The 18962-nt window shown below is 38.8% G+C and overlaps 1 protein-coding gene across 3 annotated transcripts in view; it reads left to right on the forward strand.

Moving 5' to 3' along the window:
- The window catches only part of Wnk3 (WNK lysine deficient protein kinase 3), a 187214-nt gene that overhangs the window by 67436 nt on the left and 100816 nt on the right, over positions 1 to 18962 (forward strand). For all 3 annotated transcript variants that reach the window (XM_058582037.1, XM_058582036.1, XM_046452607.2), the window contains exons 6-10: positions 5441 to 5529; positions 7743 to 7962; positions 13259 to 13553; positions 14897 to 15090; positions 15180 to 15329. In XM_058582037.1, the coding sequence (XP_058438020.1) occupies positions 5441 to 5529; positions 7743 to 7962; positions 13259 to 13553; positions 14897 to 15090; positions 15180 to 15329 (948 nt within the window). The remainder of the gene's footprint in view (positions 1 to 5440; positions 5530 to 7742; positions 7963 to 13258; positions 13554 to 14896; positions 15091 to 15179; positions 15330 to 18962) is intronic.

Below are 18962 nucleotides of genomic sequence, written 5' to 3' on the forward strand. Positions count from 1 at the left end.
TCTATGATTTGGGATTCTGTCTCATTCTTCAAGTCTGGGAAGTTTTCTCATATTATTTCATTGAATAGACTGCTCATTCCTTTGGTTTGGAGCTCTGTACCTTCCTGTATCCCAATGACTCTTAAGTTTGGTCTCTTAATGTTATCCCATATTTCTTGGATGTTCTGCTCATGGTTTCTTAACAGTCTTGCTGAGCTGTCTATGTTCTTTTCAAGTTGAAATACTTTGTCTTCATTGTCTGATGTTCTATCTTCTATGTGTTCTACTCTGCTGGTAGTATTCTCCATTGAGTTTTTAAGTTGGTTTATTGCTTCCTGCATTTCTAGGATTTCTGTTTGTTTGTTTTTTATAACCTCTATCTCCCTGTATAGTTGATCCTTTGCTTCCTGGATTTGTTTGCGTAATTCATTGTCGAAGTGATCTTTCATTGTCTGATTTTGCTGTCTAATGTCTTCCTTGATACTCCAGATCATCTGAAGCATGTATACCCTGAATTCTTTATCTGACATTCCATCTGCTGCAGCTGTTACCTTTTCTAAAGTTGCGTTGACCTGCATTGCTTGTGGTCCTTTCTTTCCTTGTCTTTTCATACTGCTTGCGTATCTTTCCTGCAGGCGCGGGCGGCGGCTCTGCTCTCTCCTTATTCCAATTGGGGTGTCGTGACTACCACGCCGGCAAGTCACTGGGCCTGTTCTGGGCGCTGGTGGCGGCTCTGTTCTGCCCCTACTCCAATTGGGGTGACGAGTGTACCACGCCGGCAGGCCACCAGGCCTGATCTGCTGGTCGGTTGCAGGTTTGCCTACCCTGCAGGCGCGGGCGGCGGCTCTACTCTGCCCCTACTCCAAATGGGGTGACGTGTCTGTCGTACCAGCAGGCCACTGGGCCTGTCCCGCTGGTCGGTCGCAGATCTGCCCACCTTTTGGGCACGGGTGGTGGCTCTGCTCTGCCCCTACTCCAATTGGGGTGTCGTGGCTACCCCGCCTGCAGGTCGCTGGGCCTGTTCCTGGCACGGGCGGCGACTCTGCTCTGCCCCTACTCCAATTAGGGTGGTGTGTGTACCATGCCAGCATGCTTCTGGGCCTGATCCGCCGGTCTGTCGCAGGTCTGCCTAACTTGCAGGCGCGGGCAGCGGATCTGCCCTGCCCCTCCTACCACGCCTGCGGACCCCTGGGCCTAATCTGCAGGTTGGTCACAGGTCTGCTCACCCTGCGGGCACGGGTGGCGGTTCCGCTCCGCCCCCACTCCAATTGGGTTCAGGTGACCACCACACCGGCAGGGCCTGATCCGGGCGTGGGCGAAGGATCTGCTCTGACCCTACTCCAGTTGGGGTGACATGTGTACCACGCTGGCAGGCCACTGGGCCTGACCCGCCAGTCTGTCACAGGTCTGTTTACCTTGCAAGCGAGGGCAGTGGCTCTGCCCTGCCCCTCCTACCACGCCCGTGTACCACTGGGTCGCGGGTCTGCCCACCTTGCGGGCGCGGGTGGCGGCTCCGCTCCGCCCCCTCTCCAATTGGGGTCGCGCGGTCACCACGCTGGTGAGCCGCTGGGCCTGCTCCGGGTGCTGGCGGTGGCCCGGCTCCTCCCCTCTGGCTCGACGACAAATCGAGGAGACTCGGGTGTCTGTGCCTCACCCCCCCTACCAGGAGACCAACTGTTTCTGTTGCCGCTGGTATTGATGAAGTTCTCTCCTCCGCCGCTTTCTGATGACATCAGATCTCTGCCATGTTGGTATCCTATGCGAATGGCAGCATTTCGTTCCCCTTGCCGGGCAACCAAAGGAACGGGTGAGTCCTGATCGGCCCTCAGCAGGACCCGGACCGAGAAGCAGTTTCCGCGGGCTCCTAGCCCTGGGCCAGGGCAGTTCCGGGAGCCGGAACTCGGCCGCTCCGTGCTCGGTGTATGCTCCGATAAGAGTAGGCTCCACGAAGTAGCCCCCGCGGGCTCAGTTCCGGGAGCCGGAACTCGGCCGCTTAGTGCTTGGTGTATGCTCTGATAGGAGCAGGGTCCAAGAAGCAGCCTCCGCAGGCTCCCCAGCCCTGGGCCAGGGCAGTTCCGGGAGCTGGAACTCGGCCGCCCCGATAAGAGCAGGTTCTAAGAAGCACCCAGGCACTGAGCCCAAGCAATCTGTCTGCAAGCCGCAGGCGAATGGCAGCCTGAAATTACCTGTTCTATGGCTGAATGAGCTGCGGTCAGTCGAACACAGGGATGATGACGTCAGCTTTCCAACATGGTGGCCTCTGGCCTCCTCTGTGGTCTGACCGGTGTGGAGAACCGAGATGGACCGCTTCCTTCCCCCGTCTTGAACCCAGAATTCAGCCCTGAGTACAGTGCCTACACGGCTGGCAGAAACTGCAGCGCTGTATTCCTGCGTCGCTATCTCCTCGTTTCCCAGCGCGCGCTGCAGACTCTAGCCGCGGGGCGATTTGCTGAATAAGCAGTGTTACCCTCCGTGCGACAAACCTCTCGCGTTTGAGTCCCCGTAGCCGATCCTCGTGCGATGGAAATCCTTCCTCCAGGTTCCGGAGCACCCCACTATTGCTGGAAATTCCTAACAAGATAGCCTTTAGCCGTCCTGACTTGTCATACTCCCACACAGTGAAGCAGCACACGGGGGCAATGCACTCCCCTCGTCGCCATCTTCCTCCTTCTTTAAGAGTAGTATTGAGCTGGTAAATGTTTAGCAGTTGATTCCATGAAAAACAAAAAAAGAAAAGCACTGATTTTTAGTATTTGCTAATTTTTGTGGTGGGAATACTTCCACCTTGGCTGATTTCAAGTTATTGGTGTGGCCTCACTGAATGCAAACTTGGGAAGAGATGCATACTGGCACTCATTGTATGATATTTCCACTACACATATACAATAGCTATCAACAATCTCAAATGCATAAGTAATGACAAAATGTGGTAAAATATGGAATGGTGTTTTCAATATTTATTACCTTGGCTTTTAATATAATTTATTTAATTGTAAATTTATTTAATTCAGTTTTTTAAATTGTCTGTGTTTAAATTGCTTGCAAATTTCCTGAAAATGTAATAGCTCTTATGAGTTTATATGAGAGCTCCAGCACACCATACATGTGATATATAGACTTTGGATCTTGACTTGAACAAACCAACTATAAAAGAAACTTCACTTGAACAATTTTGAAAATTTAAAAGTGGACTGGGTTTTAAATAACATTAAGGAATGATTATTTGAGGAGGGATAATGACTTTTTTTTTTTTGGCAGTGCTGGGGATTGAACCCAGGGCCTTGTGCATGTGAGGCAAGCACTCTATCAACTGAGCTATATTTCCAGCCTTGGGATAATGACATCTTTTAAAAAAGAATCTTATCTATTAGAGATATAAACTGAAAAAATTGTGGATCAAATTATATGATGCCTTAGATCTCCTTTAATGTACTCTAATATATGAAAGTTATGTAGGTAGATAGATGAAACAAAGTTTACAAAATAACGACTGTTTTTGAAGCTAATGATAGTTATGTGGAGCTTCAATATACTATTCTTTTTAGTATGTTTGAAATTTTCTTTAAGAGCACAGTAAAAGAGAATATCATTTTAGTTGTGGCTCACATTTTGGAAATCTCTAAGTAGAAAAGTATTTTGTACTTGATTTGTAAATTATAGTTCCGCAACTATTTTCACTTAGAAACAGAGAAAGGCAATAATTACTCAGGGCTGGGAAATGGATAATAGGCTAGTTGAAAGGTCAAAGAGGACTGTTTCTATAAATAGAATAACACAAGTTCATTTTTAATGACTTTGTTATTTTACCTTAAACTCACAGAATTACCATATCACAGTTCATATTTTCATTTATCTTAAAATGTGTTGAATTTGGGTTCAAATTAACTCCTTATCTTACCAGATTTGTCAGTATATGATACTGGATTTTCTGATTCTGTGGTGTGTAGGGTAGTGTGACAGGCATAGAAGTAGATCCCCCCCCCCCTTTTTTTGGTACTGGGGATTGAACCCAGGGGCACTTAACCACTGAGTCACATCCCCAGCCCTTTTTTAAAATTATTTTTTATTTTGAGACAGCATCTCGCTGAGTTGCTTAGGGCCTTGCAAGTAGTTGCTGAGGCTGGCTTTGAACTTGGGATCCTCCTGCCATAGCCTCCAAAGCCACTGGGGTTACAGGTGTGCACCACTATGCCCACCTAGAAGTAGATCTTGAATTGCCTCCATTCATGATAATTTTTATTTCTATTATATTATTCTGTTACTAATTTAATTTGGAATTTTGTATCAAATGATTGCAGTAATATATTGATTTGAAAAAAATCTAAAACTCAAAAGGTAATATAAAGTATAAAATAAGCAGATTCAGGCAGCTAATACAGTTATCATAGGAATATTTAATACATTTTCTGGACCTATTGAACACTATGAATTATGAATTTTTGTGGAACATGTTAATTACCATGTAGGATTCTGTTGGTATTACAGTATTGCTTAAGTAGAAAAATATATATATTTCTCAAATTTTCATACATAGGCATATATATTTCATGCATGCAAATATATATATGTGTGTATATACATACACACACTGCTTGTTTATTGATTCTTGCCATTGTAGAAGACTTTGAATTATATTGAATTGGAGTATTTGAAATAAAAATACTTTATTTGAAATTTTCAAAAGTTTTTAAAATAATAGTTCTCTGATTCCAAAAAGTAGTTATTATAGGGGTTGGGATTGTGGCTCAGTGGTAGAGCACTTGCCTGGCATGTGTGGGCATTGTGTTTGATCCTCAGCACCACATAAAAAAATAAATAAATAAAATAAAGGGATTATGTCCATCTACAACTAAAAAAATAAAAAAAATACTTATTACAATTTTTCTAATTGGTTTTATACTATATGTACATATTTGGGTCCTTCTTTTTCCCTATTTGATATTAAATCATGAGGATTTTCCATATCATTAATTATTTTGACCCCCTTTTTTTCATTACTAGAAATTGAACCTAGGAGTATTCTACCATTGAGCTTTATTATCTGAACTCTTTTTAGTTTTTATTTTGAGATAGGATCTTAGTTGCCCAGGTTGGCCTTAAATTTGAGATTCTCCTGCCTAATCCATCTGAGTTGCTAGAACTACAGTCATGCATCGGCTACTTTGAGAACATTTTTAGTTTTTGTGTACTATCATATAATATAAAACATAATATATAAGTTTGTCTTTATTGTTGGTTATTTAGATTTACAATTTTCACAGTTATTTGTAGAGTTATGGCAAAATTTTAGTTAAAAAAGTTATTAAAGTTTTGCCATATAAATATATTTATATATATTTATCTCATTTCAAACTGGAATGTGATTTAATGATAAAAATGATGTTAAAACGATCATGTTGATTGGATTTTCAATTGCTTAATTTGTGAAAAAAAAAAAAAAAAAACATGTTTGTTCTTCCAGGGCATTAAACCAGCCAGCTTTAATAAAGTCACTGATCCTGAAGTGAAAGAAATCATTGAAGGATGTATTCGTCAAAACAAATCTGAAAGGTGGGTGCAAGTCTAGTGAAATGACATAACTGATGGATGTATTTTTTTCTAATCATACACTGGGTCATTTTTTTGTCCTTTTACTCATGCTAGGTATGACTTTTGAGTGGAAGCCAAACCATATGGTATAGAGTGAAGTGTATCAATGCATGTTGTTTGACATTTTAGACTTTGATATTATGTGCTGAATTTTCCTTGAGCTGACATTTGGGTTGTTTGTGTGTATATATTCTGACAAGCTTTCATCACCTTTAACCATCAGCTTAATAGGCAGTAAGCCTACACAGGTTACCTTGCTTCTACCAGTTGAGGGTACATAGATATATTTTATTTGATCCTATATCCCTGTGTCACAATAACGATAAAGTTGATATAGTTGCTTTTGTTTCAGAAGTAATATTGTAGATTTATTATTTGTATCCCAATGTGTGTTTTCTTATGAACAAGTCATTTTAGTCTTATCTTTTACTTCTCTTTAATTTGAGCCTTGGAAAATTACTGACTTAAATTAGTGGGTATATCTTTTAATTTTTACTACCTTATCAATGATATATACTTTAAACAAACAAATAATCTGCATCAGCGTTTCATTGACCCTCCACATTTTTATTAGTTTTCTAACTTGATTTAGTATCGTATATCTGAGAATACAACAGACCTTACCTTAGCCATTAAGGTAAGGTCTGTTGAATTATGGCTTTATTATAGAACACTTAATAAAAGCCAGGTGTGGTGAGACAGGCCTGTATAGTCCTAGCTACTCTGAGTGGCTGAGGTGGGAGAATAGCTTGAACTCACAAGTTCAAGAAGACTATATCTTGAGCAACTTAATGAGACCTTGTCACAAACAAAAATTTTAAATGGACTTGACAGGCCTGGTGGTTCATGCCTGTAACGCTAAGTAAGGCAGAGGTAGGAGGATTGCAAGTTCAAGGCCAACTAGGGCAACTTAGCAAGACCCTGTCTCAAAATAAAAAGAGTTGGGGATGTTGCTCAATGGTACAATGCCACTGGGTTCAATCCCCTGTACCAAAATAATAATAATAATAGTAGTAATAATAATAATAGTAAAAAATGTAGAGGGTTGAAAATCCTCCATTTATAGGACACCAAGTTGTCCACATGATTCTTTTCTGTTTTAAGTGGTACAGGAGGGGCTCTCTACATAGACCTTAGGCAATATATTAGTTTCAGCACCCACTGGCCTGTAATACAGATTGATTAAATATTATATGTCTTTTAAACATTAGTTGAAGAAGAAACAATTGTCCCTCTTTGCAAAAGAATATATATGTATACTGTGGCCTAGAACCAGAGTTAAATACTTTAAGAAAACCACTGGACTTTGCTGAACCACATTAGCTACACCACAACGTTCTTCTAAAGAGTGAAACACACCATTGCTAATGAAGTCAATGACATAAATATTTGTGAAACAGTTTTAATTTCTAATTTACTTTAGAATTTATATTGCTGGGGGAGTTTTTAGTTTCATTTGCTGAGATTCTATTATTGGAGTCGTAGTAACTTAAGCTGATGGTTTAAGGAAAATCAATCCACCCAACATGTACTTCTCTAATTCTTTCTATGTATACTTTTATATATGTTAAAGTTCATTATATAGTAGGTGTGGTGGCACACTCCTATAATCCCAACAACTGGGAGACTGAGGCAGGAGGATTGAATGTTTGAGGCCAGCCTGGGCAATGTAGCAAAAGCTTGTCTCAAAATACAATGAAATGGACTAGGAATGTAGTGCTATCACCTGGGTTCAATCCCCACTACAGAGAAAAAAAAGCAAAGTTTGTTGTCTAGATGCTTTACTGGTAATAACTAATCTTTTTATTTATTTTTTTCTGTGTTACTGGGGATTGAATAGAAGGGTACACTACTGCTGAGCTATATCCACAGCCCTTTTTTTTCAGTTTTTGTTGATGCTGGCCTCAAATTTAAGATCCTTTTGTCTCAGCCTTCCAAGTCAATGGAATTATAGGCCTGCACCACTATGCCTGGCATAATTAATCTTTAATTTAAGTTACTATATATGCATGTTATTTGGGATTTCTTTGTATCCTTTACAAGATTTGGTTTTATAACAAAGCAGATTAATGGTTTAATTACTAGAAAATTTAAATAAGGTTGTTGCTTTGGTATAAATAATTTTGACTTATTATTGGAAGAATTTATAATGAGATATGTATTTTGCTTATTAGGTTGTCTATCAGGAACCTACTAAACCACGCATTTTTTGCTGAGGATACAGGACTGAGGGTAGAGCTAGCAGAGGAAGATGATTGCTCAAATTCATCCCTGGCTTTAAGACTCTGGGTTGAAGACCCTAAAAAATTAAAAGGCAAACACAAAGACAATGAAGCTATTGAATTCAGTTTCAATTTAGAAACAGATACACCTGAGGAAGTAGCATATGAAATGGTAAGTTTTACCACTGTTTTCCCCTGCCACATATGGTATCAGGTTTGATTACGTTCTTGTATTCGTTGCTTTCTTTTCTCTCACTTTCTCCTGGTTTTTGTTTGTTTGTTTTGTTTGCTTGTATATTTTCAGAATAGGGAATTGAACCAGGGGCACTTTACTACTGAACTATATCCCCAGACCTTTTTATTTTTTATTTTGAGACAGAGTCTCATTAATCATGCAGGCTGGTCTCAAAGTTGTGATCCTCCTACTTCAGCCTCCCAAGTCACTGATATGACAGGCTTGTATTACCATGTCCAGCCTTTCATTGTCTCCTGTTTTCTTTATTTAAATTGTTGTGTTATTGTGAAATGTATCTCAATAGCAGAGTATACAGAATTTGTATGCACACTGTAAAGAACAATAAAACACTACATTTGTTAAGAAATAGAACATTGTCATTGCCTTTGAAGCCACCAGTGTGTTGCTCCCAGCTACATTCCCCTTTCTCAGCTCCTTAGGCAATATCTATCCTGACTTTTATGTTACTTATTCCTTTGCTTTTCATTATAGTTTACCTAAGTAATATATTGTTTTATTTTGTAAACCTAACAGCAAACACACACCTAGCTGGCTACACAGGGGCATTATTAGTATAATTTGATGAAAAACCCCAGGAGAGGATAAACTGAAGAGAGTCTCTGGATCAACATCTGGTTTCAGCTTCCCTAAGAGCATACAAGAGCTGCTTCTGGGGAAATCAGAGTATACGGTTAAGAGTAAGTTCAGGGAAATAAACCCATGGATCAGCACAGTCAGAATACTGGCAAAGGCTGTTGTACAGACCAGAAATTAGTTTGGTAACCATATGGTTGGACAGGAAGTGGACTACTCTGATTTTTCCATTTCTAATTTCTCTGTGACCAGCCCCCACCCTCAGTAGATCATAGCCTGTAACTAACTGCTAGGAGGTGTAATGCATGTCTACACCTGCTCCAAGCAGCTGCCAATACTGATAGGAGGGGCATGCATAAGTTTTAGCAGCATGTAGTCAAGACTGGCTGGATATTTTGACCTCAGGTTAAAAGGGATGGGACAGTGACAGTGGGGATCTTGGAGATGATAGCCCTTAACATTACTGAATTAAGGTTATGCTGTTCTAATCTGAAATGTTTTTCTGGGACATCTGGTGTACAACTGGCATCTGGATACTTACCTTTACTATCTTCCTAGACTTTTCTTTGCCTCACTCTTGTATTGGGTTTTATGTTTCCTAAATCCCATGTTGTTGTTTTTTTTTTCCTTACCTGGCCTGTCCTTTGGTTTTAGTGGAACACTTTTCTGCTAGCTTCTTTTCTTAAAGTTTTGGGGTATTTTTGCAGTACTGGGGACTGAACCGAGTGGCACTCTACCACTAAACCACATCCCCAGCCTTTTTTATTTTTCATTTTGAGACAAGAGTCTTGCTAAGTTGTTGGGTCTTGCCTCAAACTTGTGATCCCCCTAAGTTTCCTAAATTGCTGGAATTATAGACATGTGCCACTGAGCCTGACTTTCAAACATATTTTATATATCTTTGTATTGTTTTAATATTTACAATGAGCACATGATATTTTAGAATGAGTAAAACAGTGTAAAATGACTTAAATTTAAAAAAATCTATAAAACTAAAAATCAGTATTCCTTTGATTCTGCCGACATGCAGAGGTGTAAAAATTCAATATATCCTGTCTATACTGTAGTATAGTGTTTTAAGTTTTCTGCTAGCTTATTAAGGAGTACATAGGAGATAAATTCTTTGAGACTTGGAAATACAAAAATTCCTTTTTCCATCTTTGTATTTAATTGATCATTTTGGCTGACCAAGGCATTTTTGGTTGACAGCTGTTTGCTTTTTTAAAATTTGAAGTCATTTCTACCTGCTCATCTAGCTTTTAGTATCATTGTTAAAAAGTCCAGAGTTGTTGTGATACTTGATTGTTTACATATGATTCATTTTTTCCCACTCTGGAAGATCTTTTTCTTCTCAGTGATCTAAAATTTCACAGTAATGTATCTTGATTTGAGTCTATTTTCATCCACTGTTGCATACTCTGTGGATACTTTTAATCTGTGAAAACATATCCTTTAGTTTCTGGAAAGTTTCTTGAAGTATTCTGTTGATTTCTTGTTTGTTTCTCCTTCTGGAACTGCCAGTTATTTGGATGTTGGGCCTCTTAGAACTGGTTTTCTAATATTCTTATCATTTCTATTTTCCATCTCTTTTTTCTTTTTATTCTCCTCTGGTAGATGTTAGCAACTCTGTTTTCTAACTCTTCTATTGAATTTTTCATGTTTACTAATGTGTTTTTAATTTTAAGAGTTCCTTTTCATTTTTTTATCTGTTCCTTTTTAGGGTAAATATCTTGCACTTTGTTTTGTGAATGCACTATTGTCACACCTCTATAAAATTAGTGTTTTTTGACTCCTCTTTTGAATAAAGAATTTATTGTTACTTTATAAATTACTACAAATTTAGTAGCTTAAAACACCACCTGTTTACTATCTCTCAGTTATGTAGGTCAGAATTCCTGGTAAGCCTTGCTGGATTCTCTGCATAGGATCTCACAAGCCTCAAATCAAGGTGTTGTCTAGCCTGCTCTTATCTTATCTTATCTTATCTTATCTTATCTGTTGTGAGATCCTTGTTTCCTTGCTGGATGTTAGCTGGAGACTGTTTTCAGTTTCTTGAAGCTGCTTTTTAGTCCTTTCATGTGCCCAATCATGTCTTCAAAAAACAGGGTTGGCTTGGTGAATACTTCTAGTGTCATCTGCTTGTAAAATATCACTCAGATAATCTCCCTAGTTTAAGGTCATCTGTGCTATATAAAGATACAATAATGATGGGAGTGATATCTCATCATGTTCACAGGTTTGGCCATCAGGTGAGGGTGTCCTTTAGGGGCCATAATTTTACCTGCTACAGGAACTAACAAACTATCTGGATGGTATTATTGCTTGCATAATAAGACTTGTTAACTTTGACTACTATAGAGTACTTGAGTGGGCCATTATTATGGGAATCTCAGATTGTTATTTATAAATCTTTCATTTTCCTTTGGTAAGATTCTCTAGAGAAGCATTTTTCAGTCTCCTTCCTGGGGAATAAGGGTATTAATACCAGTATTTTGGTAACCAAAAAGGAAAAGGTCTGAGCATTTCTGCATTTGATATCCAGCTGTATATGGTCGCTTAATAGTTTTGTTTTTAACATGGTAGCCATAATATCAACTGTGTTTGATGTTCTGAAAACCAGAGATACTTTCTTTTGCCCTCTTCAGAGAACAAAACCCTAGATTAATGGGTAGGGAGAAGCAATCATACAAAGGTGTGGAAAGAAGGGTGAGATGCTGGGACCTAAATAATTGCTTCACAAAACCTTATAACTGAGTCTTCCTTATTTTCACTTTACCTTCAGTTATGGAAGTACCTAGTACCATCAATTCCTGTGGTTTATGATTATTCTTCAGTATAAATGGTTCTTAGTTTTCTGTAGTTCACCTTTCCCAGTTTTTTTTTTTTTTTTTTTTTTTTTTTGCGTGTGTGTGTGTGTGTGTGTCTCGTGCTGGAGATTGAACTCAGGGCCTTGTGCATGCAAGACAAGCACTCTACCAATTGAGCTATATCCCCAGCCTCACTAGGTTTGTTTTTACTGTCTGTTTGTTTTCTATATTCCAAAGTATTCAAAAGGTTGTTACCATTGCTGTTCTCTTATTTACCCTGTTCTTGTGTGTTTTTAACTTAAAAATCCATCTATTATGGGGTAGTTTTTCTTTTTAGAATTTTGGGAGGGAGCACAATTGGGTACGTGTGTTTCACCTAACTTTTGTGTTTTTTGTACTGGGGATTTGTCCTGGGGGTCCTTTACCAGTTAGCTACCTCCCCACTCCCTTTTTTTTTTTTTATTTTGAGACAGGATCTTGGTAAGTTGCTTACGGCTTTGCTAGGTTGCTAAAGCTGGCTTTGAACTTGTTGTCTTGCCTCAGCCTTCCAAGTCACTGGGATTATAGGCATGCACCACCATGACCGGCTGTTTCAACTAACATTTTATTCATCTTTCAACTACTGTGACATATTTCAAGAGTCTGCAGACCCAAGACTTGCTTTAAAAAGCAGACTATAGCATTGAGAATGATGTGCCATGGTACCTTCTCAAATCATTTTCTCTGCTGCTCACCTTTGTTGCTCTGAGACAATAAGGCAGAACTGTTTCCTCTCCTCTGATACTTCTAATGCCTAGTAAGATGTAATATTTTGTGGTAAATATACTTCTTTTGCTTAGAATGTTGATCTCCACTCCAGACTTCATTTGTACTCTTTTCAACAGCCTGTTCATTCCTTTGTTTGCCTTTTAGCCAGGTCCAAATTTACCTTCCACTGTAACCGTTTCCCTATTTCCTCAGGCTCTTTTAGCAGCTCATTTCTACTTCATTTCATTTTAAGTTTGTATCTATTTCATACCTTCAAATTTTGTGTTCAGATAGGACAAAAGATTGACTTAGTTACTTGTATCTATCTCTCTTGTCCCCAGTACTGGGCATATTGTAGACATTTAATGCTGCTGAATGAAGAAACCCTTTTAATTTTTTACAATTCTTAATAGCAGTCATAAATTATCAGTAACAAGGCTGCATGTACTGAAACATCAGAGTTTTTATTTTTATTTAAAGTCCAAACTATTTCAATAATGCTTGGTAATACTGTTGGGTTTTTTTGTATTTATTAAAAATATTTTCTTATATTTTTGCATGTATGTATGACTTTGATTAAGAAAGAATATAGAGATCAGGCATGGTGGTGCATGCCTTTAATCCCAAGTAACTTGGGAGGCTGAGTCAGGAGGATCGCAATTCGAGCCTACCTCCACAATTTAGCAACACTCTATGCAACTTAGCAAGATCCCATTTTGAAATAAAAAGTAAAAAGCCTATGTGGCTTTTATATGGCTTAGTGTTTGAGTGCCCCTGGGTTCAATCCCCAGTACCAGGGGAAAAAAACGAACAAAAGAATGAATGAATGAATATATAAGCAAATTGACTGTTGTTTAATAGAGTTTGGAGTTTTGGGTATAAATTAATGATGTTAGTTGGGCTGGGGTTTTATGTAGCTCAGTGGTAGAGCACTTGCCTTGCTTGTGTGAGGCACTGGGTTTGATCTTCAGCACCACATAAAAATAAATAAATAAAATAAAGATATTTTTAAAAATAATGGTGTTAAAAATAGCCAAAATCTTAAATGTTAAGGAAGTGCCTTGCTTACTATGTTTTGTTTGTAGGTCAAGTCTGGATTCTTCCATGAAAGTGATTCCAAAGCTGTGGCTAAATCCATTAGAGATCGGGTGACCCTGATAAAAAAGACAAGGGAGAAGAAGCCTGTTGGCTGTTTGGAAGAACGCAGGGATTCACAGTGTAAGTCTATGGGGAATGTACTTCCTCAGCAGCAAACTACAACTTTGCCTCCTACTTCTGCTCAGCATACTGGGGCTGAATGTGAAGAAACTGAAGTTGATCAACATGCTCGACAGCAGCTTCTACACAGAAAACCACAACAGCACTGCTCCTCCATTAGAGGTAAAGCAATTAAAATTTATAAAACACATACAAATGTCCAATCATATTTCCTTATTTTTTTAAATTTTAAATTTTTAATTGTTTTTTGAGAGAGAGAGAGAATTTTTAACGTTTATTTTTTAGTTTTCGGTGGACACAACATCTTTATTTTATTTTTATGTTGTGCTGAGGATCGAACCCCGCGCCCTGTGCATGCCAGGCGAGCGCGCTACCGCTTGAGCCACATCCCCAGCCCCAATATTTCCTTATTTTTAAATAGTACTTTTGTGGTTTTTAGGTGATTCTATTATCTGTTATTTATTTCATCAGGCCTTTTACAAAACCCCTAAAACAGGCCAGCTAGTTTCCTTATTTTAAAATTTAAGAAACTATTATTAACTGACTTGTCCAAAGTGCTCGCTGCAATAGAGTTAAAATCTAGCAACTAGTCTTATTCAGAGAAAAAGTCAAATGGCCATACTATTTTTAAGGGTTTAACATAAATCCTTTAATAAAGAAAATTTGGAACTAAAGATACAATGCATTCCTCAGGAAGGAATTTTATAGATGTTAAGACCCTTTGTGTTTTAGGCTAAATTATAAACACAAGCCCTTTAATTTTTATGCTGCCATATTCTCTTTTCCAAAAGGACACAATAATTTGCATAGTAATAACCAATTGTTCTACAGAGGCAGTATTTTTTCCTATCCAGTTTCTAGGAGAAAGAAACTATGACTCTTTGTTTTACTGAAATCCTAATGGCAAGTATAATTCAGTTAGGTATGGATGTACATGAAACAGCCAGTAAGTGGAGTTGATTTTTTGTGTGTGATTGTTTTCAGGTTTGTTTTATTAAGAAAATTTTATGGGTAGGGATGTAGCTCAGTGATAGAGCATGTGGTTAACATTAGCAAGACCATGGATTTAATCTGCAGAACTGCAAAAGAAAAGAAAATTTTAGTATATATCACAGTGCCAACATTTCATTGCTTAATGGAGAATTTAAATGATGATTTTGATTAATTCTGCAGTGTAAATATTTTACTTGTTTGTGTTTTCAGAGTAAAAAAAAGAAACACTACTACCTATGCTATTTCAACTTTGTGCTTTTTATTTTCCCTTCTACCTCTCCTTCCTTCCTTCCTTCCTTCCTTCCTTCCTTCCTTCCTTCCTTCCTTCCTTCCTTCCTCTCTCTCTCTCTCTCTCTCTCTCTCTCTCTTTTTCTTTCTTTCTTTCTTTCTATTGTTGTTTTAGGATAGACCTCACAGTTGGGTATATTTTGACATGCTATACATACATTTTGTGCAACCCATTATAATTCTGATCCAATTCTTGGGTCTGATGCTTCTTTTCTTTGTTATAGGTGACAATTTGTCTGAAGCAGGAGCTGGATCAGTTACACATTCAGATACTTCAAGTCAGCCCAGTGTAGCTTATTCCTCAAACCAGACGATGGGCTCTCAAATGGTTTCTAGTGTCCCACAGGCTGATATAAATGTTCCAGGGCAAATTTATCCATCTCAGCAACTGGTAGGACATTGCCAGCAAGTTTCAGGGGTGAGATGAACTGTTACTTTTTTTAAATATAGAACATCATATTTACTATAGGGAGAGTTTATCTTTAATTTTTTTTTCTTTTTTAACAGTTACAAAAGCAGCCAAATCTGACTCAGCCCCAAATTTTGCCTGTGGTTCAAGGTCAGTCCACTGTTTTGCCTGTACATGTCCTTGGACCTACAGTTGTTTCACAGTCCCAAGTTTCCCCATTAACTGTGCAGAAGGTCTCACAGATAAAGGTAAGATATCATTTTAGAGACTCTGTATTCACTGAGACAAATTTAACACTGCCTAGATTTTTCTGACAAGCAAAGATTCTCTTTTATAAATTCATCATAGTTTAGATAAAGGTCACTGAAAACTAAAAGTTGTTTATGCTTTCCTTCACCCAAGACATTCCTCTTGAGGATATACCTAACATTGTGCAGCTAGAATCTTGAAACACTGTTTGCATAATTGGGGAAGAAACAGAGGACTCAGTGTATGGACAAAAATCTATTTAGGACTTTGATCTCTTTTTCTTGGTAATACTAGTTTCTTCTTGGTATTGAACTTTTCCAGCCTGGTTTGAGTGTGGAGTGATACCTGTTGCAGTTTATTATAAATAGTATTTCATTGCTGGGTGCAATGGTTCCTATAATCCCAGTGACTTGGGAGGCTGAGGCAGGAGAATTGCAAGCTCAGGGTAGCCTTGGCAATGAAGTGAGACCCTGTCTTAAAATTTTAAGGGTAGGAAATGTAGGTCAGGGATAAAGTGCCCCTGTGTTCTATCCCCATTACCACAAAAAAGGATTTCATAGACTTTAATAATTTTTGGCACATCCATCTAAATTCTTGACTTGTTTTTGGTTCATGTTTATTTCTGTAGGAGAATAAGAAGTATTTTTGTCTTTAAGACCAGTAAAGTCAGCATTATGTGTTTCCAACAATAATTAAACAGTCTTTGAGTTAATTCATATATTCAAATTATATCCTGTTTACCTAGGTTATGGACTCTGGACCCATGGTTGGCCTTTTCTTTGCCATCACCCTGCTTTCTCCCTTCACTACCCACCATTCCCTGCATGTGCCTTCTAAACTCCTGGGCATTCTCTACTTAGATAGCAGCTGATGTATCTGTTTAAGAGATTGGTGTACAATCAAACCCAGTTCATTGACAAACTTAATGACTACCATCTTCTAGGAATATAAAGTAAAAAACAACATGGTCTTTAGCCTCCTCAAGGAGCTCACAGTCTTGTAAGGGGAAAGCATACATGTACTTGACAAATGCCAGATACATTTAAAATCTGCAACGGGCAGATTTAGTCTGATATAGTTGAGCTGTCCTAGTATTTGGCTAGTGTTTATATGTGATATAGTACATATTTGTAATTGAGCTCATGTTGTGGTTTGGTTTGTTTCTTTCTAAGACTATAATGCAAAGTATGTTGAATGGATTCTTACATTTAACTTAGATTCAACCACATAAGTATATAGGTATGTGAATTTAAAATGTGTTTCCAAGTTTTTTTAAAAGTTAAAATTTTGTGGAGAAAAAAAGCTAAATATTGTTATGAAAGTGTTATGTGCTTATTTTAAAAAGTTAAAGGTCATAAAATTATATAGAAGAAAGTGAAAATTTTGTTATCCCTCCAGCTGGAGACACTTATATTCAGGGTATATAGCTCTCTGTTTGTCTGTTTTTCTATGTACCCATGTACAGTTTTGTTTATAGATGCATGTGTATATTACATGCATATTATCTTTGTAATCTGTCCTTTTCACCTACTATATAAAATCCATGTAAGCAAGATTTTGATCATTTGGGTCTTTTTATGAGCCTGGTGGCCCAAGTTCTTGGAATTATTATAGCCAACCTATATTAATTCCAGCGAATTCTCTCCTCTCTTCTTGAGAGAGAATTTTAGGTTCATTTTAGCTGTGATAATGAAATCGGTTTTGTTTTCTCTTGGGACTTCCACTATCTGGTGTGTGAAGGTGTCAGATTCATTTACTCTGAATCTGCCAAAGTTCAAATGAGTTATGTGGTAAGTGCAATAAATGAGAAACCATGAGCAGTATATTGCTGGGACTAATCTCAGCTCTTTGTATATTTAACTAGCATTTACTCATGGTATTAGGATTTTTATGGAACTAATGCCATACCTAGCACCTTTTTGATAATTTGATGACATTTTTTAGAATATAGCATTATTTTATCAATCATCTGGAACAGTCCCATTAAAATGGGCATGGTATATACATTTATAATTTGAATTTTCCTTGCACCAGCACCAGGAACTGCAGCTGGCTTTTGGAACAGATGGACAAACTTCAGCCCAACCCATGATTTTAGACTTGTCAGTTTCTGGAGTTCCACAACCAGTCCTTTCTGCCGTTTCTCCTCAGACATTGCCTGCTTCACAGATGACTTCCCAGCATCCAACAATTGGTCTTCAACTTGAGCCTGGCCCCAGAAATGGGAATCAGGCATTAACCAAAGCACCAGATGCCAATCAGACTTCTAGTTTCTTACTGGTTAATCACCCTCAAGCTTTGTTGAATCACTCTTCTGCCCAATATGTGAGCAGTACACAGAATGCTGTTGATACAGCTCAGCTCCCTTCTAATTCCATCAGGGGTCATTCAGGGGCCCATCATCCTTCACAAAAGATACAGTCAGTATCACAGCCCTGCCCAGTGGTACATCAGGAGTCTATAACTCCAACTTCTTCAGTGCCACAAAGCCAGACTGTGCATTTGAAGGAAACCGTGCCTTGTTTCCAAGCCTCTATTCAGCAGCAGCCATTATTTTTTCAACCTAAGATTATGGCATCACCACAGAAAAATGTTCAGCAGGATTGTATTCTGCAAGAGTCTGAAGCTCTTGCAAGTCAGCAGCAGCCAAAGGGTGGTATTGAAAGTGTGATTCAGCTGCTGGAATGGCCATCTTGTTCTGTTCAACACACTTACCCAGGGCCACCTGCAGAACTACCACCTTTCCCACTGAAGGCTCCTGAGCAGCTGCCCTTTGTGATATATCCCCAGGAACAAACTTCTTACTCATCACAGCCAACTTACCCAGTCCAGGCTCCAGAACAACCTATTTATTCACTGCCAGCCCTGGAGCATCCACTTTACACTGTACAACCACCGGGATCACAGCCAGCCTATTCCATGCAGACTTCTTATCCAGTCCCACCTACAGCACAGTCCTCTTATTTGGCACCGGCCCAAGGGCAGTCTGCTTACCTAGTGCAACCTCCAGTTCGGTCACCATTTGCAGACCAGACAGCATATGCGATCCAGGCAGCTTATCCTGTGCAACCTATGGAACAGCCTGCTTATCAGGCACTGCCTCTTGAACATGTCTCTTACTCAGGACAGACTGCTTACACCATCCAGACTACTGAACAGGCAACCTTCATAACCCAGCAAGTATACACAATAAACCCTCCTGATAGCCAGCAAGTACCCATTATAAACTCTACAGATCAAAAGTTATGCTCTGTACCACCTTGTATAGCACAGACATCTGAGCAACAAACCTATTTAACACAACCACAAGGTAGTACTTCTTTAACATTGAAGCAAAAGATGTACTTAACACCAAACTTAGATACACAGTTACGTTCTACTGAACCTTTATTTAGTGTCCAGCATTCAGTGGCTCCATCCCAAGCAGATGTCAGTTTTGGACACCAGCAACTAAAAACTCAGGTGCAGTCAACTAGTATTACATCTCAGAGGGCAGCAGAAGGACAACTTCAACACCCTGAGCAGATGTCCTTCATTCAGCGGGCCTCTTCACAGTCCCAGATCCAGCCCACTCATTTCTCAGCACAGATTTCCCAATCACATCTAACACCAAGCCAGGTTTCTCACTCAGC

This window comes from Marmota monax, unplaced genomic scaffold (assembly GCF_021218885.2).
Source record: "Marmota monax isolate L192 unplaced genomic scaffold, Marmota_monax_Labrador192_F-V1.1 WCK01_AAM20220418_F8-fsc00223, whole genome shotgun sequence".
Classification (NCBI taxonomy): Eukaryota; Metazoa; Chordata; class Mammalia; order Rodentia; family Sciuridae; genus Marmota; species Marmota monax.